Below are 17,964 nucleotides of genomic sequence, written 5' to 3'. Positions count from 1 at the left end.
CCTTGCTTTTTCCGCTTAGACGAAGCCGACTCTGATCCTTGCTTGTCGAAGAAATCAATCCTTGCTCTGCTTTGCTATTCGGCCTTGACAAAAAACACTTCAGTGTGGTTGATTTCAAAAAGTGTATGAACACGTTTATTCACTTAACTTTTGTCTGAAACTTCAATATTCTCAAAAGTTGAAGAGCACACTAATGAAAATAACTGAATCTGAACCTCAGACCGATAACATATTAAAGCATAATTTTAGATGAAAAATGTTGAGGATTGAAATGCTTGTATGTAAACACAACAGTAATTTCAATCAAATTCTTCTTCTGAAGAGATTATTCCCACTGACAAGGAGAGAGTGGCCTTCAAGGACCTGGACGCTGCCATCTTGGTCGGCTCAATGCCCAGGAGGGAGGTCATGGAGAGGAAAGACTTACTCAAAGACAACGTGGCCATCTTCAAGAGCCAGGGAGCCGCCCTGGAGAAGTATGCCAAGAAGACTGTCAAGGTAATAACACAGGCTAATATTGGCAAAGGACATATACACAAGTATGTATTTACTTTCTAAGGGTGATGTATTAATAAGTGTAAGCTTGTTTATTTTCAGGTGCTAGTTGTAGGAAACACCAACTGTCTGATTGCAACCATGTCTGCTCCCTCAATCCCCAAAGAGAAATTCTCCTGTCTCACCCGTCTGGACCACAACAGGGCTCGCTCTCGGGTGCGTTTCAGTGTCCCAGCGTTCCACTTTGTCAGCCCTAGGGTTTTTACCTACATTTCTGAATATCCTCTCCGTCCTCTAGGTGGTGATTCGCTGATGCGTTCCTGCTACCAACGTCAAGAACATGATTATCTGGGGCAACAACTCGTCCACCCAGTACCCAGATGTGCACCACTGCTTGGTCAACATATCCGGTAGTGAGCTTGCCTGCTTCGATGCCGTCAAGGATGATGCCTGGCTCAAAGGAGATTTCATAGCTGTGAGCTGAATATCAGTATTATTTAAATTAACATAGAAACTAGCTGCACAACTCAAGCTAACCCATTTGCTAATTTATTCACTGTGTGTTTCAGACAGTGAAGCAGAGAGGTGCTGCAGACACCAAGGCCAGGAAGCTGTCCAGTGCCATGTCTGCTGCCAAGGCCATCTGTGACCACATGAGAGACATCTGGTCAGGCACCCCCCAGGTAAACGCCATGTTCATATATATACTGTTGTTTTAACATTGGAACGTCTGCATGTTGCTGTAATCAGACAAAACATGGCTATGGCAATGTCAAATATTGATAGACTGTACTATACCCTTCATTACCTACCAATTTAATTGTCAAAGAATAACCTCAGTATGGTTATAAGTTTCTCTGTCAGCACCACAGGCTGTTAGATCTTGTGTTACAGGTGAATCCGCTGTTTGTTTTTTGGATGATGTTTGTACTTCTCATGTTGATCAAGCCTTTGTTTCTGAAAGATAAGATTTGGCCTAAACTCTTCCAGTTTAACCAGTAAATCTACCTCTATATTTTAGGACGAGTTGACCTCTATGGGCGTATACTCTTCTGGAAACTCATATGGAGTCCCAGCAGACCTCATCTATTCATTCCCGATCCAGATCAAGGTGAGACTGGTCTAAACTTGGTTTGATTACAGCTAGTTGATTTGTAGCCACAGCAGGGAATCAATAAGTTGTTTCTTTCACACGTTTGTCATCAGTTTATGGTTACTCACATTCATTATGTTCTTCTCTATATGTGCAACAATAAACAACTTAAAGACTAAATTAGTGTAAATAAGTAAATTTGAAGTGCAAAGAATAACATCGACCCAAAGCCATCGTTCTCTTTGGCTGAAAGTTTCACCTGTGACCACATTCGGTGTCAATGAGTTTGTGGGTGTGGTTAAAAATGCACCTGTAGCCACGTCTAACAGTGATGTCACGAGGTGCGTGAGTTCACCTGCACACAGCGACCAGATGAGCAGTTAAACCACTGGAGGTCGGCAAAAACAAGATTTTCCAAAGGGAGAGGCATTAAATTAATTAAAAGGTTTGTGTCTTTAGACTGTAGAGGATTGTTTGTCAGTATTTTTTTTTTAAAAACACAACACTTTGTATTTGCTTTAGGACAAGAACTGGACGATTGTGGACGGCCTGGCCATCAATAATTTTTCCCGATCGAGGATGGACGCCACAGCAGCAGAGCTGATCGGGGAGAGAGACATGGCGGTGTCTTTCCTGGGGTATGACTAGACCCTGAATGACTCTGTCTGCTGTTTAGTGGAAAAAAAAAATGCATCCAGTTTTAATTTGGTTATGGATTATTGCATTGGTCTCATATTCAGTCGACACCAGAAACACCGGACACACAAGTATCTCCACTCTAACTATAGTCCACCATTTGTTACCAGCTTGTTTCCAAGTTATTTTCAGTTAAACAATAAAAAAAAGATTCAATGATGAAGTTGTGTTCCTTTTGTTCCCTGTCTATCATCTTAGTGACAGACAAACACAAACACAGGGGTTTCAGCTTAGCAGCTGAGCAGTCAGACAGTAATGTGACTTTTATAAAAAAAGGTTTATATATTAAAATACCTGCATCACCCAGCCACACTGAGTGAGACATAGAGCTCAGCAATTCACTACTGGCAAACTAGTGTATAATATAGCAGCACTTGTAAAGTAATACTAACTAGTAGCATTTAGTTGTTAGCATAGGTTTAATGGAAAATAAAGCTTTTTCTCTCATGGTGGGCAATTACTTTTAATTATATTTACTGGAGGACCAGATTTTGCTGTTTAGATTATATTTTTTACTGTTTTCCTGCCTTTGCCATAGGAACCGTGGTACCGTGCAATACCACAATGTCACCAGGCGAGGACTGTATTTCTCTATTTATCTCACCAGCAGCATCAGGAACAATGATGTAACATCTGTAGTTGGTTAAATTCACAATGTATCATTTATAGAAATAATTAAAACGAGGCCCTGAAAAATCCCCAAAAGCGGAAATACAAATCCTTCAAATTACAATAGGGCCAAGCATATGGCACCAGTAAAGCCATCATCATATATCACAACATCATATATCACAACATCACGTATCACAAAATCACAAATCATGTATCACAGCCTTCTCGACAGGTTTGAATCCGGTTCAGATGGGTCTTCCTGTGTGGAGTCTGCATGTTCTGCAGATTAGGGGTTGTGTAGATTGGAGACTACACACAAGCTGCTGCTGCTTCAGCCTCTGGATCCTCAGGACACAGCTCAGCCTCCGTCCACACACACTGTCCTCTTCACACTCAGCTCCATTCAGTACTTCCACCTGTTGAGAGAAGAAGACATCAGTGTTACAGAGACTCACTTCATCAGCTGTGAGTCAGTGATGCAGCACATCCAGTAGAAAGAGCAGCAGGGACTTCAGTCCTGTTCAGAGGTGGAGCAGCTTCCTCTCTGCTTCATGTTCACGTGTTGGAATGAACACGCTAAGAGCTCAGTGTGTGTCCACTGCATGTCAAAGTGCAGAGTGGACACCTGAGAGGTGGATTTACTGCTGTTACAGGTGAAGACATGTTTCACTGTGTGTTGATGAACATCTGCTTCTGACAAACTGGGACCAGCTGAGACAGATGGACCTCAGCAGAGGTTCTGCTCTGTAGAAAGAGATCCTGGTTACCATGGTGATGAGGAGAGGCTTCAGTCCCACTGATCTCAGAGCTGTGACAAAGATCCATCTGATCAGTTCTTCACTGATGAAGTGAGAGGACAAACTGTCTCAGATCAGATGAAGACGACACCGTCTCTGTCCCTCATGTGAGGCTGTCAGCTGTGGTCCAGCTTCACTTCCTGTTCACATGAAAACAACAACAACTGTCGTCTTCACGTCAACTCAATCACATGATCCCAATTAGCTTGTGGCTCGTCTGATTTACCTACTGTTGTCTCTCTGTGTCTCTGTCCAATCCTGACGTCTGTCCTCATTGTCCTCTCACAGCTTCACTGAGGAAACACTGAGGCCTGAACTACGAAGACACTCCAACATGTCCAGGAGACCTTTCTGAGATCAGCTCAACTGAACCTGACAGACACAGGTTAAGTGGTCACATGACTCTGGTTATCAACTCGTTAAGTTAACTCAGGTTATCCTCTTCGAGATCTGAGCGTGCACATTAAAGGGGCGGGGTCTACTGACATGACCAACCACAGACATGGACAGTTTGACTGACAGCAGAGCCTCATATTTCACAACCAAGAACTGTTCTATAATAAAAATCAGAGGAGAACAAACACATGATCCAGAATAAAAGAAACTCAGTCACAGCTGCTAAATGCAGGAAGAACAGCTGGTAAAACATCTGGGATCGTGTCAATGTGTGAGTTACAGCGCCCCCTGGTGGCATCTGGTACAATATATTTCGTGACCATGACACAACGTGTGTGAATGAGATAAATAACTCGAGGCCACGAGATCTGAATCTGTTGTGTACCAACAAGACGAGCGAAAGAGAAGAAGAGACACACTGTCTCACTGTCTCTGATGACACACACTGTCTCACAATGTCTCTGAGGACACACACTGTCTCTGAGGACACACACTGTCACTGTCTCTGAGGACACACACTGTCTCACTGACTGAGGACACACACTGTCTCACTGTCTCTGAGGACTCACACTGTCTCACTGACTGAGGACACACACTGTCTCACTGACTCTGAGGACACACACTGTCTCACTGTCTCTGAGGACTCACAATGTCTCACTGACTGAGGACATACACTGTCTCACTGTCTATGAGTACACACACTGTCTCACTGTCTCTGAGGACACACACTGTCTCACTGTCTCTGAGGACACACACTGTCTCACTGTCTCTGAGTACACACACTGTCTCTGAGGACACACTCTGACTCACTGTCTCTGAGGACACACACTGACTCACTGTCTCTGAGGACACACACTGACTCACTGTCTCTGAGGACACACACTGTCTCACTGTCTCTGAGGACACACACTGACTCTGAGGATACACAATGTCTCACTGACTCTGATGACACACACTGTGGTGGACACCTCTGACATCACTACTCAATAAAGACACATGGACCTGTCTCCAGGAAGCTGACTGAGGTCATCTGGTGTTTTGGGGACAGGATGAGTCTGGAGACATTGAGATGTTCTGGATGAGTTAGAGATCAACTGAACCAACCAGACGTTGATTTAAACTTCCCTTATCCGTCCCTTTAAGGAGAGTGTGCACCACACAACAGTGTAGAGTCACTGTGGTCAGTGGGCGGAGCTTTGATACTGGTTGATCTCCAACTTAACCTGGAGCAGGTTAGCCGTTCATCAGAAGTTACCATGGTGATTTACCTTGTTAAAAAATGGACGAGCTTCGTAGGACTGAAAAAACTAAACCTGAAGTTAACCTGATAACCACAAATCCTGCTTGGTAGCACAGACCCTGGATCTGTGATACTGACTGTGTTTAGTAAAATACTGATGAAAGCACCGTGGACTGACTCCACCCATCTACTGACCTCAGAGTCTCCAGTCGACAGGTTGAACTCTGCTGTAGATCAAGCAGCTCCTTCACTGCTGAGTCCTTCAGGTTGTTTCCTATAAGATCCAGTTCTCTCAGATGAGAGGGGTTTGACCTCAGAGCTGAAGCCAGAGAAGAACAGCTGATCTCTGACAGTCTGCATCTACACAACCTGGATAAAGAATAAAACTTTACTGTAAATTAAACTGAGTTCATGTGTGAAAATAACAGACAAATATAGATGTCAGCAGAGACTCATAACATGGAAGATAAATATGTAATCAAACATGTTGGACTAAAAACGAGTCCTGATTCAGTAAAAATACAGTTTAGGAAATCCAGAACTACACTAAGTGTTTTAACAAGTAAATGAATATTTAAAATGTCACAGATTCATTAATGAATGGATTCATGTTATGTATGAAGAGGAATTATGTTAAATTAGAATTAAATGAGTTCACTTGTGTATAAATGCTGTTTTATAGATATGAGATCTACAAAAGTCAGTCAGTGAACTGACCTCAGAGACTCCAGTTGACAGGTTGGACTCTGTAGAAAACCACACAGCTCCTTCACTGCTGAGTCCTGCAGGTCGTTGAAGCTCAGATCCAGTTCTCTCAGATGAGAGGGGTTTGACCTCAGAGCTGAAGCCAGAGAAGAACAGCTGATCTCTGACAGACTGCAGCTCCACAACCTGGATAAAGAATAAAACTTAACTGTTAATTAAACTGAGTTCAGGTGTGAAAATAAAAGACTTTGACAAAACATCACTGTCTCTGTTTTCAGACCTGAAGTCTGAGTCAAGTTGTTCTTGACATTTTCTGGAACTTTTCCTGCAGCCTCCTAATAAAGTTTCTGAGTGAGTCCATGTGAGAATAGAGCAGGTGAATGTCCAGAGGATTCAAAGAGAGCATGTGGACGTGTTGATGAGGTTTCTAACACGTGAGGGACGTGAAACTGGAAGAACACAAATATCTCAGGATGAAGAAGAGGAGCGGTACACGTAGAAGACGAAGACGTCAACTTGGAAACACGAGGAGATTCCAGATCTTTTGGTGATGAGGGCCGACGCCGGTGTGGATGAGCTGTAAACAATAACACTGATCTTTCAACAGCAGGATTTACACGTCATGTCCGGCCTCCTGCTGCTCCACCTGTTCTTCATATGTGAAAGTCAAACTCCAGAAAATGTCCAGACACTATTTTACAGAGTTAATGACTGAAAACAGCTTGAAAGTCCTTGTGTCCTCGGGGTTCAGTTGTTTGTAATATGTAACTTCACCACTAGATGTGTCTAGATATCTTGCTGGACATGTTCAGGAGTCGTACACGTGAACAAGTGGACTACGTTCACATGTACAACACCTGGAGACGTCACTAACTCCTTCACAGTGAACCTGTAACTTTACATAACTTAACAAAACCATGGTTGTCATGGAGATATGTGTTATGGCTCCGCCCCTCGTCTGAATGTTCCCACATGTTCCTGTTGCTGTGAACGAGTCGGACCCGGACAATCTCCTGCTGCTGCTTCAGATCCAGAAAATGTCCGACCCACTTATCAGAACATGTTGCACAGTTGATGTGTGAAAGGGCGAGCAGTTCTATGATCATGTTTTCTTGAAGTGGCGATGATCTGAGCAGCAGATTGACCAGTTGAAAGTGGTGCAGGGAGCCTGAGGAACACGTGTGTACAGGGCGGGACAGAGATCTAGTGGTGAAAAGATAAAGGCATGGACGACCCCGTGTAAGTCCTGAAACCAGAGGAAGGGTTTCATGTTGGAAATGAAACCAAAGTGGAAGAAACAGGGCTGAAGAACTTGGTCCGAAAAATAAAAGGAATCAAATATAATGAACTTGGACTCTGGACCCTGAGCCCAGTGCCAGAACACCAACGCAGCAAGCTGTCATGTGGTCAGTCCACAGGACCACCGGGACATGTCCTGGTTAGCTTCCACAGAAACATTACATGGACACATTGTCCAGCATTGGATTGTTTCTCTGTCATTAAAACTTCAGTCACATTGAGCTTGACTCGGTCCTCAGCGCTCATTCTACAAACATCTCTCAGCTCAGTATCAGTGTTCACTGTTAGGAACACATGTTCTGACCTTTGACCTTAAAGATCCAGTGTGGAAGATTCAGGTGAAAGGATCCATTATTAGAAACTGAAGAGAAAAGAATCCTAGAGATGTTTTCCCTAGTTTCATCTGAATTGGACCAGTTGCTGTTTTCTTTACTTTAGAATGAGACATTTATATTTAAATATTTCACATTTAAATACTGTATATTTACATACTTTATGAATAAATACTATATATTTACATACTTTATATTTACAGACTTGAGAATTAAATAATTTATATTATATTTAGAGTGAACCTTTAACAACAAAATATGATGTCTGACCTCAGTTTCTCCAGTCGACAGGTTGGACTCTGTAGAAAACCACACAGCTCCTTCACTGCTGAGTCCTGCAGGACGTTGTTACTCAGATTCAGTTCTCTCAGATGAGAGGGGTTTGACCTCAGAGCTGAAGCCAGAGAAGAACAGCTGATCTCTGACAGTCTGCAGCCCTCCAACCTGGATAAAGAATAAAACTTAACTGTAAATTAAACAGAGTTCATGTGTGAAAATAAAAGACTTTGACTAAACATCACTGTCTCTGTTTTCAGACCTGAAGTCTGAGTCAAGTTGTTCTTGACATTTTCTGGAACTCTTCCTGTAGCCTCCTAATAAAGGTTCTGAATGAGTCCATGTGAGAATAGAGCAGGTGAATGTCCAGAGGATTCACAGAGAGCGAGTGGACGTGTTGATGAGGTTTCTAACACGTGACGGACGTGAAACTGGAAGAACACAAATATCTCAGGATGAAGAAGAGGAGCCGTACACGTAGAAGACGAAGACGTCAACTTGGAAACACGTGGAGATTCCAGATCTTTTGGTGATGAGGGCCGACGCCGGTGTGGATGAGCTGCAAACAACAACACTGATCTTTCCACAGCAGGATTTATGCGTCATGCCTGGCCTCCTGCTGCTCCACCCGTTCTTCATATGTGAAAGTCAAACTCCAGAAAATGTCCAGACACTATTTTACAGAGTTCATCACTGAAAACAGCTTGAAAGTCATTGTGTCCTCGGGGTTCAGTTGTTTTAATATGTAACTTCACCACTAGATGTCTCTAAATATCCTGCTGGACATGTTCAGAAGTCGTACACGTGAACAAGTCGACAACGTTCACATGTACGACACCTGGAGACGTCACTAACTCCTTCACAGTGAACATGTAACTTAACATAACTTAACAAAACCATGGTTGTCATGGAGATATGTGTTTTGGCTCCGCCCCTCGTCTGAATGTTCCCACATGTTCCTGTTGCTGTGAACGAGTCGGACCTGGACAATCTCCTGCTGCTGCTTCAGCTCCAGAAAATGTCCGACCCACTTGTCAGAACATGTTCCACAGTTGATGTGTGAAAGGGCGAGCAGTTCTATGATCATGTTTTCTTGAAGTGGCGATGATCTGAGCAGCAGTTTGACCAGTTGAAAGTGGTGCAGGGAGCCTGAGGAACACGTGTGTACAGGGCGGGACAGAGATCTAGTGGTGAAAAGATAAAGGCATGGACGACCCCATGTAAGTCCTGAAACCAGAGGAAGGGTTTCATGCTTGAAATTAACCCAAAGTGGAAGAAACAGTGCTAAAGAAATTGGTCATAAAAATAAAAGGAATCAAATATAATCCACTTGGACTCTGGACCCTGAGCCCAGTGCCAGAACACCAACGCAGCACGCTGTCATGTGGTCAGTCCACAGGACCACCGGGACAAGTCCTGGTTAGCTTCCACAGAAATATTACATGTACACATTGTCCAGCATTGGATTGTTTCTCTGTCAGTGAGACTTCAGTCACATTGAGCCTGACTCGGTCCTCAGCGCTCATTCTACAAACATCTCTCAGCTCAGTATCAGTGTTCACTGTTAGGAACACATGTTCTGACCTTTGACCTTAAAGCTCCAGTGTGGAAGATTCAGGTGAAAGGATCCATTATTAGAAACTGAAGAGAAAAGAAGCCTAGAAATGTTATCACTAGTTTCATCTGAACTGGACCAGTTGTTGTTTTCTTTACTTTAGAATGAGACGATATTTAAATACTTCATAGTTAAATTAGTGCTGTCAGTTAAACGCGTTATTAACGACGTTAACGCAACCCTATTTTAAAGATGTCAAATTTTTTATCTCGCAAGATTAACGTTCTTTTTGGCTAGTTACCTAGTTAACTAGTAACCTTAGATAAACTACAGCACCACGCCAGATCTAGCTAGACCGGAAGCAAAACAATAGGCACGCCGTTTGGGCTTGGAAGCCGGCCAATAGTAGCAGGGTAACGTGATCCAACCTGGATAAAGAAATATGAATATTAGAATGTGTCCTCCTGTTGTTGTGGATCATCATCATGTCAACACAGACTCTCAACATGCTGCTGACCTCAGTCCTGTCTGTGACCTGAAGATAAATATCAGATCAGACATGTTGGACCATTGTTTCATTCATCAGCTTCTTCTCTGTGTGTTGGTCACTGAGCAGGTTTGTGTTATTAAACACTGTTTAAAGTATGGATGGCCCCTGACAGTCACTTCCTGTTTGTTTCTATACTTATCAACTGTCCAACGTGTTTCAATAAGAATGTGTCTTATTTTGAAAACCGGAGGAGGACAAGTGCTCGGCCTCAGTCCACATGTTATTTACTGACACTTTCTCAGTGATCAGGAGCAGGTGAGTGCAGGTGAATGGAGTTGATGAGGTGGACGTGACTGACAGGCTGGGTGAGGGACAGATGACTGAGGGACAGTGAGCAGAACAGAACTGAGACAATTTTAATAAATAATGACCCAAGAAGAAAGAAAGTCTGAAAAGTGAAGAAGGATTTAAGGACCTCAGAGCCTCCAGTCGACAGTTTGGACTCTCCAGTCCAGAACACAGCAGCTTCACTCCTGAATCCTGCAGCTTGTTGTCACTCAGATCCAGTTCTGTCAGATGTGAGGGGTCTGACTTCAGAGCTGAGGCCACGACTTCACAGTGAGTCTCTGAGAGTTGACAACTACTGAGTCTGTAATTAAAGAAATATCAAATCTGTGAGAATTAAATCAGAAAACACAACATTCATACAAAACATGATCATGTGACCCTCACCCTGTTAAATCCCCTTTTTGTTAAAAACTCCTCAAGAGAATCCTTTCAGATTTGGCCCAAGAGTTCATTCAGACTAACAGAGGAACTCATTAGATTCAGGTGCTCAAAGGTCAAAGGTCAAGGTCACAGAACATGTTCATGATCTTTTGAACATGATGTCTCAAGTCTGTCTTTAGGGGATTTCTTCAAAATTAGACCCAAGATAAACTGATTAGATTTCAGTAGTCAAAGGTCAAAGGTTACAGTGACCTCATATTATTGTGAATGCAGCATGTCAGGAATCTGGAGGGACGGACACTGCACTGGTTGGTGGTGGAGGACAAACGCAGGGTACTCTAGTTTGACCAGAAAGAAGAATAAACCATATATCCTGCTTCTTCATTTTAAAAGAACAGTCAGTGATTCTCATCAGTGATCGTCACCTCACTCTGTGCTAGCTGTTTGCTCAGATATACAGTGCTGTGAAAAAGTATTTGCCCCCCTTTTTTTTGCAGATTTGTCACACTTAAATGATTCAGATCATCAAACAAATTTTATTATTAAACAAAGATAACCTGAGTAAATACAAAATGCAGTTTTTAAGGCATGTTTTCATTTATTAAGGGAAAAAATCTATCCAAACCTACTTGGCCCTCTGTGAAACAGTAACTGCCTAATAAACCTAAACCTAATAAACCTAAACCTAATAACTGGTTGTGCCACCCTTGGCAGCTTGTTTAAGGTCATGCCACAGCATCTCAATCGGATTTAAGTCAGGACCTGGAAGTTGTCCAGGTCCTGAAGCTGCAAAGCAGCCCCAGACCATCACACTACCACCACCATGTTTGACTGTTGGTATGATGTTGTTTTTATGAAATGCTGTGTTAGTTTTAGGCCAGATGTAACGGGACGCACACCTTCAAAAAAGTTCTTCTTTTGTTTCTTCAGTCCACAGAATATTTGCCTAAAAGTCTTAGGGATTATCAAAATGTTTTTTGGCAAATGTGAGAGGAGCCTTTATGTTCTTTTTGGTCAGCAGTGTCTTTCGCCTTGGAACTCTGCCATGGAAGCCATTTTTGCCAAGTCTCTTTCTTATTGTTGAATCACGAACACTGACCGTAACTGAGGCAAGTGAGGCGTGCAGTTCCTTGGATGTTGTTCTGGGGTCTTTAAAGACCTCCTGGATGAGTCGTCGATGCGCTCTTGGAGTAATTTTGGTAGGCTGGCCACTCCTGGGAAGGTTCACCACTGTTCCAAGTCTTCTCCATTAGTGGATAATGTCTCTCACCGTGGTTCGCTAAAGTCCCAAAGCCTTAGAAATGGCTTTGTAATCCTTTCCAGACTGATACATATCAATTACTTTGTGTCTCATCTGTTTTTGAATTTCTTTAGATCGCGGGATGATGTGTTGCTTTTTTGATCTTTTAGCCTGCTTCACTTTGTCAGACAGGTTCTATTTAAATGATTTCTTGATTCAACAGGTCTGGCAGTAATCAGGCCTGGGTGTGGCTAGTGAAATTGAACTCAGCTTTCCCAAAAATGTTGTTAATCAAAGTTCATTCATGATTTATCAAGGGGGGTCAATTACTTTTTCACATAGGGCCAGGTAGGTTTGGATAGATTTTTTCCCTTAATAAATGAAATCATCATTTAAAAACTGCATTTTGTATTTACTTGGGTTATCTTTGTCTAATATTAAAATTTGTTTGATGATCTGAAACATTTAAATATGACAAATATGCAAAAAAAGAATAAACCAGGAAGGGGGCCAATAATCTTTCACAGCACTGTATATACATATACAATAATCTCCCTTGCACCCCACATGGTCTGAATCCTCAAACTCCAGCACAGTTATCACATGGATGGATTTCACTCTCCACATCTGATCTAGTTGTTCTCATATGTACATGAGAACAATGAGAATGTATATGTACATACTAATAATAACTTGATACACACACACACCCACACACAGAAAGGATGTACTCACAGTGTTGACCACTCTAACACACACACTGCCCAAAACAATGAGGATAATTTAACACTGAGTGTATTTGAAGAACGACTCATCTCCACTCATTGAACATGTTATTGATCATGTCGGGACTCACCGAGCCTTCCTGCAGTTCCTCACAGCTGGGATCAGTCTCAGTCGACCCTGGTGTGATGTGTTGAACTTCTCCGGGTCCAACTCATCCAGAACCTCCTCTGACATCTGCAGCATGTAGGCCAGAGCTGAACAGTGGATCAAAGACAGTTTCTCCTTTGATTTGTTCTCTGACGTCAGGAACTGTTTCATCTGCTGATGAACTGAGTGGTCGTTCATCTCAGTCAGACAGTGGAAGATGTTGATGCTTCTGTCAGGCGAAATGTCATCACTCTCCATCTCCTTCAGGTTGTTGATGACTCTCTGGATGATCTTTGGATTGTTCCCTGTCCGACCCAGCAGGCCTTCTAAGACCCTATGGATGATATTTGGATTGTTCTCTGTCCGACCCAGCAGGCCTCCTAAGACTCTCTGGTTGGACTCCAGACTGAGGCCGTGAAGGAAGCGAACAAACAGGTCCAGATGACCATTTGTACTGGTGAGGGATTTCTCCATGGTTCTCTTCAGGAGGTCATCTAGGGAGAAGGTACTGTCTGTGTCCTCACATGTTCCAAAGAAGTTCTTGAGTTCTTCTGTGTTCCTCTCGGTGTAACAGTGGAACATGTAGACTGCAGCCAGAAACTCCTGAACACTCAGATGAACAAAGCAGTAGACTGATTTCTGGAAGATCACACGGTCTCTTCTGAAGATCTCAGTACAAACTCCTGAGTACACCGAGGCCTCTGTGACATTAAGACCACACCGCTCCAGGTCTTCTTGGTAGAACATGATGTTTCCTTCCTCCAGATGTTTAAGTGCCAGCCTCCCCAGCTTCAGGAGAACGTCCCTGTCAGCCTCCGTCAGCTGCTGTGGAGTCGTCTCATGTCCCTCACCGTACTTGTTGTTCTTCCTCTTTGTCTGAACCAGCAGGAAGTGTGAGTACAGGTCAGTCAGGGTCTTGGGCAGCTCTCCTCTCTGGTCTGTGGTCAACATGTGATCCAGAACTGTAGCACTGATCCAGCAGAAGACTGGGATTTGACACATGATGTGGAGGCTCCTGGACGTCTTGAGGTGTGAGACGATTCTGCTGCATTGCTCTTCATCACTGAATCTCCTCCTGAAGTACTCCTCCTTCTGGGCGTCAGTGAAGCCTCGTACTTCTGTGACCCTGTCAACACATGCAGGAGGGATCTGATTGGCCCCCGCAGGTCTGGAGGTTATCCAGACGAGAGCCGAGGGAAGCAGATTCCCCCGGATGAGGTTTGTCAGCAGCACGTTGACTGATGACCTCTGTGTGACCTCAGACACAAGCTCCCTGTGGTTGAAGTCCAGAGAAGGTCTGCTTTCATCCAGGCCGTCAAAGATGAACAAAGGTTTACAGACAGCGAGCGTCTCTGCCGTGAGCTTCTGTAACGCTGGATGGAAAACATGGAGCAGCGTGAGGAGACTGTGCTGCTGGTCCTTCACCAGGTTCAGCTCCCTGAACGAAAGCACAGCCAGCAGACCCACATCCTGGTTTTCTAAACCCTCTGCCCAGTCCAGAGTGAACTTCTGCACCGAGAAGGTTTTTCCAACGCCAGCAACGCCGTTGGTCAGAACGACTCTGATGCTGCTCTGCTGGTCAGTGGAGGCTTTAAAGATGTCGTGGCACCTGATGGGAGTGTCGTGGAGGATCTTCATCTTGGAAGCCGTCTCAAGCTGCCTCACCTCATGTTGAGTATTAACCTCTTCACTCTGTCCCTCTGTGATGTAGAGCTCAGTGTAGATCCTGTTGAGGAGGGTTCTACTTCCTCTTTCATCACTTCCTTCAGTCACATTTTCACATCTTCTCCTCACACTGAGCTTATGTTCATCGAAAACCTCCTGCAGACCACGATCTGCTGAAAGACAAGAAACAATGTCAGAGACAGAGAATCTGAGAATCTGAGAATCTACTGTTTGTTTTCATCAGATACAGAAAAATAAAAGCTTTTTAACTTTGTGCTTTTATAACGATGTTAAATGTTGATGCTGTAGAAGGAACAAAATGCTGTTGTCAGAAGTGAAGACATCAGCAGACACATGTACAGTGCTGCTCTGACCGGCTGTCTGAGCTCCAGCTCCTGTTCTGGATCTTTGTCCACACTGGGGACAGGAGGAGTCTCCTGAAGAACCAGACTGGTCCCAGTATGAGGTGATGCACTGTCTGCAGAACCAGTGTCCACAGCTGGTGGAGACTGGATCTTTCAGGACGTCCTGACACGAAGCACAGCAGGACGACTGCTCCTCCTCAGAAACACGACTCCTCTTCCTCTCCCTGTGAAGACATGTCCTGATAACTCACATGTCACAGTCACAGGTTGTCATTACTTCTATAAAGGAGGTTTTGTCTTCACCCAGTATGTTTGTGTGTTGGTTGGTTAGTTAGTGGAATTATAAAAAACAACAGATTACCAGTAAACTTGGTGGAAGGATGTGGTCTGTTAACAAGATCTGGGGGGGGGGGGGGGTGATGTTTACCAGTTTATCCAAATCCAAATTAATCTCTAGTGGATTTCAAAGTGGTTTCATAAGGAGCGTGTTGGTTCTTGGTGGAGGTCTGAGCTCTTTGAGTGATTCTGAGAGATTAGTCACCAACTTCAATGAAGCTGTGTCCTAATGCAGGGGCCACACTAGAGGAAACTAGATCCTCTTCAGAGCAGGTCACAGTAGAAACAGTCTCTTACTCTGTGTGTGAGGGTACAAGTTCTTTACTGAAGTTGTAAGGAGCATCCTTGGACCAGTCACTCTTCAGAGACACACAGCTGGACCCTGGAGACTCTGCTCTCAGTCTGTGGTCCTGACCTCTGCAAACACAAGCATGTTTTTATTCAGAACACATCATTCACTGGTTCATTCTGTTAGGATTCAGTTTGGAGCTTCACATGTTTGTAGCAGGTCTCTTACTTTGTGTGTGAGGGTCCAGGTTCTTTACTGAAGTTGTAAGGAGCATCCTTGGACCAGTCACTCTTCAGAGACAGACAGCTGGACCCTGGGGACTCTGCTCTCAGTCTGTGGTCCTGACCTCTGCAAACACAAGCATGATTTTACTCAGGACACATCATTCACTGGTTCATTCTGTTAGGATTCAGTTTGGAGCTTCACATGTTTGTAGCAGGTCTCTTACTTTGTGGGTGAGGGTCCAACTTGCTCTGAAGTGTCCTCGTCCATGTTGCACTGGGCCGGCTGCCGCTCAGTTGTGGTTCAGGCCGCGCTGCTCTTCTAGATATTCAAGGTCTGGTCTATTTCCTTCTGGTTCTGTGCTCAGTTTACAGCAGAACACAGTGAAATGATCTTTCACACCAGTTTCATTGTTTATCTGTTGAAAACGTCACAAACACAAATATTTGCAACACTTCCTGTAGCCAACCAATTTCAAAATAAAAACACTGCAGCGTTTCTGTCGACTGAATCAATTCATTTATTTTTAAATGTTTTTATTGTGAAATAGATGCAGGGCTTCATAGTTTGTAGTACTGCTATTTATTTGAGTACACAGGACGTCTTATATACAAGGAAATACAGTGATGTCATCAGAAACCTCAGGAAGGACAAGAGTCTCTCTCTCTCTCTCTCTCTCTCTCGAAGCAGCACTCTGTATCTCCACTCAGTTCTATCGCTTTGTATAAAGTTATATATATATGTGTGTGTGTGTGTGTGTGTGGGTGTGTGTGTTTGTGTGTGTGTGTGTGTGTGTGTGTGTGTGTGTGTGTGTGTGTGTGTGTGTGTGTGTGTGTGTGTGTGTGTACCTGGCTCTGCAGGTCGATGCTCCTCACACCTCAGCCAGTTAGTCCAGAGCTTTACTGGGATCCACAGTGAAGACTCTCCACTGGTTGGGGACCACTGCTGTAACGTATGATTGTGAAAACACGTTCTGTTATTAAACACAATGAATAATATAAATGTTGCTGAACACTCACCAGCCTCAGACTTCACGTCTGCTCCTCATAGTTAGAACGAGTCTGAACACTTTCACTTTCACTGGAGACTCCTCCTCCGCTGGGCAGTTACTGGAAATCACATGACTCTGTGTGTGTGCGTGTGTGTATCTGGCTCAGAGCTTTACTGGGATCCACAGTGAAGACTCTCGACTGGTTGGTGACCACTGCTGTAACATATGATTGTGAAAATACGTTCTGTTAAACACTCAGGCTCCACCCCCTGCTCCTCCAAATATGGTTACTTCTGGTTTCAAAAAACCAAGATGGAGCTGAACAAAAAGTCAAAGTGAGGCTTCAGAGCAGCAGCTCACCAACCAGCCTGTGACGTCACGTTGTGTTGATACTTGAGTTCAACTTTATTGTTGAAATCTCATTCAGAACATTTTACAAACTCCATCACACACGAGGTCACAACAGAGAAATTAATTCACACTTACAGATTAAAGTGATTTTCTCTCCGTCAGGTTCTTATGTTTTCCTTCGTCTTCCTGACGTTGATCATCACCTTCCTCAAAGTCCTCTGCGCCGCCCAGACAGTTTCCGGATCTTACCGGGCCTCGGCCAGAAACACCCTCAACACCATCCTGCTGCACGGAGTCCAGCTGTTCATCTGCACGCTGTCGTTCCTCTCGCCCTTCATCAACATGGCTCCAGTCACCACGTGGCCCAACGACCGCACCACCATCCTCTTCGTCATCTTCCTGTTCACCAATGTGCTGCCACGTCTGCTCTGTCCGCTCATCTACGGCGTCAGAGACAAGAAGTTCAACGGCCTCATCAGACGACTCTTCTGCTGTCGGTGCTGCAACACTGGAGGAAACAAGGTGGTGGAACCTCAGAGAAGATCCAAACAGGTTCTACAGTGAACGACCTTAAAGATGGTTTTAAAATGTCGTACTTGCTCTGATGATGTCAAAACCTCATGTTTCTTTCAAAGGTCAAAAGACACGTTTGTTTTTTTTAAGGATTAATTTGTCATATTTAGTGACATCTAGTGGTGATGATGCAGATAACAGGAAACTGAAGAACAGTTCTCTCACTCCACTTCAAACATGTAGAAGAAACTTTGATCCTCGAGGAGATTTAAGATCAAAGACTTTAAATAAAGATGGCTGACACGTCACTTTAACTGTAACAACCATCGATTTATATATAAGGACTAGATGTCTTGTCTGCGTTGCTGGCCAACGGAGACGAACGTCCGCACATGGCGGCCATC

At 43.9% G+C, this 17,964-nt stretch overlaps 1 protein-coding gene, 1 long non-coding RNA gene and 1 pseudogene across 2 annotated transcripts; 1 reads left to right on the top strand and 2 right to left on the bottom strand.

Annotated features, from left to right (window-relative positions):
* The first annotated feature begins 375 nt into the window (after positions 1–375).
* On the top strand, positions 376–2,236 carry LOC133021064 (malate dehydrogenase, cytoplasmic-like; annotated as a pseudogene).
* A 686-nt stretch (positions 2,237–2,922) lies between these two features.
* Positions 2,923–5,689, bottom strand: LOC133021123 (uncharacterized). The gene is made up of 2 exons (XR_009682951.1): positions 5,525–5,689; positions 2,923–3,312 (listed from the first exon to the last, which is right to left on the bottom strand). It is a non-coding gene; the product is annotated as an uncharacterized LOC133021123 (long non-coding RNA).
* Positions 5,690–9,991: 4,302 nt separating this feature from the next.
* LOC133021122 (protein NLRC3-like) lies at positions 9,992–16,765 on the bottom strand. Its single transcript, XM_061087897.1, has 8 exons — positions 16,725–16,765; positions 16,554–16,647; positions 15,932–16,123; positions 15,712–15,831; positions 15,492–15,611; positions 14,868–15,082; positions 12,812–14,666; positions 9,992–10,635 (listed from the first exon to the last, which is right to left on the bottom strand). The coding sequence occupies exons 3-8, from the start codon at positions 15,973–15,975 to the stop codon at positions 10,203–10,205; spliced, it is 2,787 nt and encodes a 928-aa protein (XP_060943880.1). The 5' UTR covers positions 15,976–16,123; positions 16,554–16,647; positions 16,725–16,765; the 3' UTR covers positions 9,992–10,202.
* Between the last annotated feature and the right edge of the window lie 1,199 nt (positions 16,766–17,964).

Source organism: Limanda limanda, chromosome 15 (genome assembly GCF_963576545.1).
Source record: "Limanda limanda chromosome 15, fLimLim1.1, whole genome shotgun sequence".
In the NCBI taxonomy this organism is placed as follows: Eukaryota; Metazoa; Chordata; class Actinopteri; order Pleuronectiformes; family Pleuronectidae; genus Limanda; species Limanda limanda.
Note: the sequence above shows the minus strand (reverse complement) of the source record. Positions and strands in the feature narration are given on the sequence as shown.

What these genes read in the sequence shown, in the direction of transcription:
- LOC133021122 (XM_061087897.1), bottom strand. Translation starts at nt 15,975, where the DNA reads ATGGACGAGGACACTTCAGAGCAAGTTGGACCCTCACCCACAAA. An exon ending in CCTGGACCCTCACACACAAA is followed by an intron (nt 15,612 to 15,711) that starts GTAAGAGACCTG and finishes TTGTGTTTGCAG; the next exon opens with AGGTCAGGACCACAGACTGA. An exon ending in CTTGTACCCTCACACACAGA is followed by an intron (nt 15,083 to 15,491) that starts GTAAGAGACTGT and finishes ATGTCTTCACAG; the next exon opens with GGAGAGGAAGAGGAGTCGTG.